At 38.6% G+C, this 6,410-nt stretch overlaps 1 protein-coding gene across 1 annotated transcript; it reads right to left on the bottom strand.

The window, feature by feature from the left end:
- Window positions 1-37: 37 nt before the first annotated feature.
- LOC134543229 (uncharacterized) lies at window positions 38-2,395 on the bottom strand. The gene is made up of 2 exons (XM_063388132.1): window positions 2,122-2,395; window positions 38-518 (listed from the first exon to the last, which is right to left on the bottom strand). Exons 1-2 carry the CDS (start codon window positions 2,376-2,378, stop codon window positions 38-40), a joined length of 738 nt encoding a protein of 245 aa, XP_063244202.1. The 5' UTR covers window positions 2,379-2,395.
- Window positions 2,396-6,410: the final 4,015 nt, after the last annotated feature.

The raw sequence follows: 6,410 nt of genomic DNA, 5'->3' as shown, positions 1-6,410 counted from the left end.
TACTTTATGACCGAGGCAACTGGAGTATTTCGGGCATTCACCTCAGCAAATCTTGGTGGTAACGGACGAGTGCCACCAGCTTTAATTCCATGCCATCGTCGGCCCTCCTCGGAGCGCCGACAGTTCCCAGGAGGTGGCCACGGTTCCCAGGCCCCTCCGCAGGCCCGAGTCGCGTGAGCGCCATGTTCAAGGTCTTGAAGTCGGCGATCATCTTGAGCATGAGCGAGATGAAGAACATGTCGCACACGATCACCATGTAGGTGCTGAGCTCGATGCCGATGCTCTGGAACACGTACTGCGTGACGGGGCCAGCGGAAGCTGGGAACCAGATGTCGTAGGGAGCGCGGTCTCCGCGCGATATCAGCAGGGGCACAGCCCAGGTGGACAGAGTGTACACGGTGCCGAGGCAAAGGTACACGGAGGTCAGCCTCTGCCCCTGGGCCTTCGCCGCTAGGTAGATGTGCGCTGTCTCCGCCATGCCTTCATCTGCACTCGCCCTCGACATGATTCTCACGTACCTGTGCAGCAAAAAGGGTCCTCCCAATTAACTCATATCAGTCTGTGCCTGATGATGGAAACACGTTTCAGTACCCGAAACTTTGCAGCTGTTTGTCTTAGGAAGCCCACTGTATTCGTCTGTGCTATCGTCGTTGTGTTGTCTATAATATTTGAATGTAAGGTCATCCTTGTGTTGTTCAGAATACCTGTTTTGTTTCATCGCTGGGTTCGTATGTGTCTCACTATGCTGTTGTTATGATAACCAGATTATCTGTTTTGTATAATCGTTAGGTTCGTCTGTTTAATGCTGTGTTGTCCAAGATTGTTGATAGTCTGTATTTTCCATTCTTGTTACAACTGTCTCGTCATTATCAGTCCACATATTTTCTTAATTTAATATTCACTTTTCATTTTTATCAAAAAGTTTTCATTAAATTAGTTCATTTATTTTTATAAATATTTATTATTTATTTAATTTAATAATAAATATTAAAAATTAATATTTTAATTTGATGTTCGATTCTAATTTTTATCACCATTTTTTTATTAATTTTTTTATTAAATTTTGTTCTTTATTTTTTAAATACTAAACAACCAATAATAAATATTTAACATTAATAATTTAATAATACTTAATATTAATTATATTAAATGATAATATTTTAATTTATATCAATAAATAATACATACGGATAGTTGACCTCAATTATATTGGAGCACTTGAAAAAGTATATAAGCACAATGTAGAGACTAGAAACATGTGGATAAATATTATAAATATGAAAACAGTGATCAGAGGCGACGAGCGTGCCGACATGCGCGACTAATAGAGGTTCTATTTCTATTTTGTTGGTAGCTTTTTTTTTCGAGACTTAAAGAACGGTTCAGAAGGCAGCTTCAACCTGTTAATTGTGTGTTACAGTGATGCGCGCACATCTTAAAATTTCACTCTCATAATTTTTTCATAACGCGCCTAAAGAAGTATAACTTCATAATTTTCATTATGACTATTAGTGATATAAATTGTGTTTATATAAACTTTTTAAAGTGTATTTTCAAATGTATTTATATAAGTGAATTAATATCCCCATATGAATACTAATTAATTTAAATTATAATTTATTACATTATTATTTATTCAAAAAAATAAAATTAATAAATTAGAATAAACTTACAGCATATTTATTAAATCTAATTAATTGAACTAAATTAAATAATTGAATACTGAGTATTTATTTTAAAATTTTAATTTGATTGAATTTATACTTTGCTGGCCATATTTATATTTTCACTCCATTTATTTATTTATTTTTTTATTAATTATATGCACCCGAAATTAAGGTAAGTTATTTACCATGTCAAGTAAGTACAACTTACAATTTAAAGAAATCTTAAAACTGTTATCATTACAGTGGCCATAACTGCAAATGTAACCTATGAATATTGCATAACTTGGAAGGTTTCTAAGGAATACCATTATAAATAGACTTGTAATTTCGTTCCACTCTCAGGGTAGGACGAACAAAACTGGGCCTTCCTGGTCCCCGGGCTGCGGGGGTTTTCCCTTCTCTCTGTGACCCAGCATGTACTCTGTGTCTCGGAGGGTGAGCGCAAGTAAGGTACCGGTGCTTGCGAACGAGCAGCGAGCGCGCCATGATGTAGGTGGGCACGATGGTGGAGTGCCAGCCCAGCGCGCGGAACGCCATGACGGGGTCGCGCGCCAGCTGCAGGTAGGCGCGGCCGAGGGACGCCATGAGCCCCGCCGACAGCGCGAGGGACGCCCAGCGCAGCAGCCGCGCCGAAACACCCCGCCGCCACAGCCCGAACACCGCCAGCAGGGTCAGCGGCAGCGCAGTCACGCCGCCTCCGGGGGCCGCCATGCCACCACGTTCGCCTCCTTCGCCTTCATTTCACACACGAGAGAGACACACCCCAAGTTCATGCTAGCTTTTTGACGTGACAATGTCTAATAAATCGATGAACGCCTACTGCACGCACGAAAAAGTGTCCCGTTATGCTCATTGTACGCTTGCGCCACATCTATCTCACTTCCGCTCGATTGGAACAACCATCGATTTGACTTTTTTCGAGGCACATTAAACTTGAAACACTCCCATTCGTTTCCTACTTTTCCTATCATCATCCTATCCTTAACAGAATAACACAGATTGGAAGAAGTTAAATAGAAAACATGTATAAAAGTTATAGTTAAAATTAACTCTTCGTTAGAGTAATAAACATATTTGAATTAATGAGTGCAAATAAAAGTAAATTTAACAATTAAATTGTAGATTTCATTTCACACCTTCTTTGTATCCATACGAAATAGTGATAATTCAATAAAAATGATTCAATTTTATTCATAAAAGTATGCAATCCTTTCATCAATGTTCTGTTATGACGTTACGTTAAACTATCGTCCGTAAACCGACTTTACAGACAACCAATATTTTTTCCCCTTTCTATCTCATTTATATAAACCGGCGTGGCATTAAATTTTGCGGTCGATTAGGATAGGTTAGCTACATTATAAATACTTTAAAACGTTGTGGATGGTTGGTTATATTAGGTAAAAATAGCTACATTAAAAAAAACCTGTAAAATCATTTTACGGTTGCGTAGCAAATAACTTTTTAAAATGTAGCTATTCAGGGCTAGGTAACCGTTTGCATGATTTCACAGTATCTTTAATGTAGCTATTATAATCATATCAACCGTCCAAAATGTTTTAAAGTATTTATAATGTAGCTAACCTAACATAATTAACCATTAGTTATCATGAGTTACAATGAAAAAAAAAAAAAAACCCGAAGATGCACGATCGGGAGTTTGGCTCTCTCGTCTCCTTCGTCCGGCTCACGGTTCCAGCTCACGCTGGGCTGCCCTGATGCCAGGCCTTCTCGAACACGGCCCGCAGGAAAGTTACAAAGTAAGGACAACCAATCATCAACTTGGAGTGCGGTTACACGGAACGCCAAATTTCTTCAGGTGATCAAGTTTTAAGTAAACATGTTTACAAACGTGAATGTGTACATTACACAGCATTTGGCATAAAATGTGTTCAACTCCAAAACAGGTTGTCTACTGTCATCGAATGAATGTTGTTGATCATGTTTATTTGAGAAAGTGTACATTTACTATAAAGAATTACCATCAACATCAATTTTAAAATAAAATATTTAAATGTTATTTTTTGTTGTAGTAGGTAAACTATTACAAGAACTTGTGCCGGTAACATTCTCCATTAGCATTTTTTTTTTGCAAAGGACTTTTTACAAACATCATTCAATAGCCAATCAGAGGCTTTTGTTGAAGATATAGTCGTTTCAAACTTCTTTACAAACCTTTTTAGGTTGAATGAGAAATGGACTCGAACGAAACATGTTCAGACTGTGTGTAACCGCTCGCAAAAGTGGAACATGTTACCTGAAGTAGTTCTGTCCTGCAGACTTATTGTCTCACTGAGCGATCTGTCTGGGAAACAGCTTACTGTCTTACTGAGCGATCTGTCTGGGAAACAGCTTACATTTTTCACTGAGCAATCTGTCTGGGCAAAAGCTTACTGTCTCACTGAGCGATCTGTCTGGGCAACAGCTTACTGTCTCACTGAGCGATCTGTCTGGGAAACAGCTTACTGTCTCACTGAGCGATCTGTCTGGGCAATAACTAGAGACCTGAAAAATTCGCGGATTCATTTCGTGACATGCTACAATTCAAATAATTATACCTTAGTGGTGCTTCTGCCATTGGTTCATTGTTAATCTGGAGTAATGAGGGCCAATTAGAGACCCTCACTCGTAGAAGTGTCAAATAACAGGCTGCCCAGTCGAGACGACTCACAAGTCAGCAGCCAATGAACAGTTGGCATTTTCCCGAGTGTGTAGAGGATAGTGGAGTCTATCCTGGAGGTCATTGAACCCGCGAATTTTTCCAGTCTCTAGCAATAATTCACCTCACTGTAAGTTTCGGCAGTATTTTTAATGAAGTTAATATCGGAACCATCGGTATTTTAGACAGAGGGAAACTCACCCTTCTGCAGAGGAAGTCCGACGAGCGGTCAGTGGTGCGAGGTGTTGTTGGAACTTCTTGGTGACGGGCAACAAAGAAGCCTGTCGTGCCACCTGGTGGTCGTGCATTGCTCATGATGGCGTCGAACCTCGGGGGTTGGTTCGCCCCACTTCGGCCCGCCCTCTCGGGCAAACAGAGCGCACCATCGTCGCCTGAGGAAAAGAGAATTTTTAAATAAGTCTGAGTCGCCGCTCTGAGAAACTCCTAGGGCGCACGAACACGCCACATCTTGTTTTGGCGTGTGCCAAGTGCAAAGGAACATCTTCACACAAGGGTAAATCCAAACCCGCAATTACTTGCTGCAGACTTTCAGGTTCGAGTGTAGTGTTAAAACATTCCGTTTTTGATCCCGAGCCTCAGATGGAAAATATAATTACTGGTCTTAGCGCTTTGTCTTCGCGTGCATTTTATTTACTTATACACAGTACAGCCATTTGCTGTTTTACCATTGGTAAGTAAAAAAAAAGGGGGTTGTCTGTAAAGTCGGTTTACGGACGATAATTTTACGTGGTAACTTCATAAGAAAACATTGATGAAAAATTGCATACTTTTCAAATATTATTTACAGTTTTTGCAACTTTAATTTAAATAATTAGTTTTAATATAATCACGAACAATTAGTTAAAAAGCCCGCCTTAACCTGTTTGATATTATAGAAGATTTTCTCGCACCGTGGTTGGCCGGTTCTTGCACGCTCGGCTCAGGCGGAACGTGAAAATTTTTCGTGCGTGCAGCTGGCGTTCATTGATTTATAAGACGTTATCACGTCAAAATCGCTATTATTACATCACTAATTATTAGGTTAATTAAGGACTAATTCATTCAATTAAAACATATACAGTTAAGAACTTGGATATTGCCTTTAATTAAACTGGTTTTGCAATAGGTCACATATTTCTCCCTAAACGAAACAAATTATAAATGTTTTAGCTCATCCAGTAGGTCATTCCATTTATAGTCCATGTAGGTGAAAAAGTGTATGTAAACAATGGTATGAATTTTTGGTACCTGAAACGAGTACTTTTTTTGTTGTTGTGATTATTAATGGAATTGAAGCTAATAATAGTAGAGAATTTTGGTATAGTACACCTTTTAACTCTGTTTTTATATGGTATAGTTCATGTTCAACCATTTTATAGTTCTCAAGAATCACTAGTTCTGCTTCTTTAAATTAAAATAATATTTTAGACGCATGTTCTGAATTTTTTGTAAGGGATTTTACTGAGTTTTGCTGATGTTAAAAAATAAACCTACGCAGAAGTTAAATACGGATAAAACTGAGGCATCGCAAAGGTTCAGCTTGATTTCATTGGTTAAAATATTCATCAATCTGTAAAAATGTTTAAACTGATATTGGGCGGATTGTAACTTATAGCCTATATTTGTTTGCTCTAGGATTGGTGCATATAAAATATTATCCCTAGGTCTTAAAATAAAATTATTTCTGGTATTCGTTCACCACTGATAATATGTTTGTGAATTTTTAATATTCAGCATCATTCTCTGAGTTCCAATAATCATTTAGGAACTGCTTGGGTTGAATTTCAGGCGATTCCTACAGCACCAGTCAGTTCATTTGCAGGTCACTGCTTATTTTCGCAATACACTCGTCTTTTTATTCGATGCGGGACAGCAATGCCGAAACATGTTACAGATTTGACGCATGATACAATCGACGTGACGTAGATTAAAAATAACAAAGGTGCTAAAATTTATCTTTGCGGTACTCCATTAATCAGAGGCTTTCTTTCAAAGCAGGCCTTACCATTATTTGTGTTTACTTGAACTTGTTATGTACAATTTCCTTCGTAGCCTTCAAACCAAAGACAGGACTCGTAATAAAC

The sequence above is a fragment of the Bacillus rossius genome (assembly GCF_032445375.1).
Source record: "Bacillus rossius redtenbacheri isolate Brsri chromosome 9 unlocalized genomic scaffold, Brsri_v3 Brsri_v3_scf9_2, whole genome shotgun sequence".
Lineage (NCBI taxonomy): Eukaryota > Metazoa > Arthropoda > Insecta > Phasmatodea > Bacillidae > Bacillus > Bacillus rossius.
Note: the sequence above shows the minus strand (reverse complement) of the source record. Positions and strands in the feature narration are given on the sequence as shown.

Bases quoted from the DNA above. Each gene is read 5' to 3' on its own strand.
- LOC134543229 (XM_063388132.1), bottom strand. From the start codon at position 2,378: ATGGCGGCCCCCGGAGGCGGCGTGACTGCGCTGCCGCTGACCCTGCTG. The intron at 519-2,121 runs GTACCTTACTTG...TTTGCTGCACAG, and splicing joins CTGCTCGTTCGCAAGCACCG to GTACGTGAGAATCATGTCGA.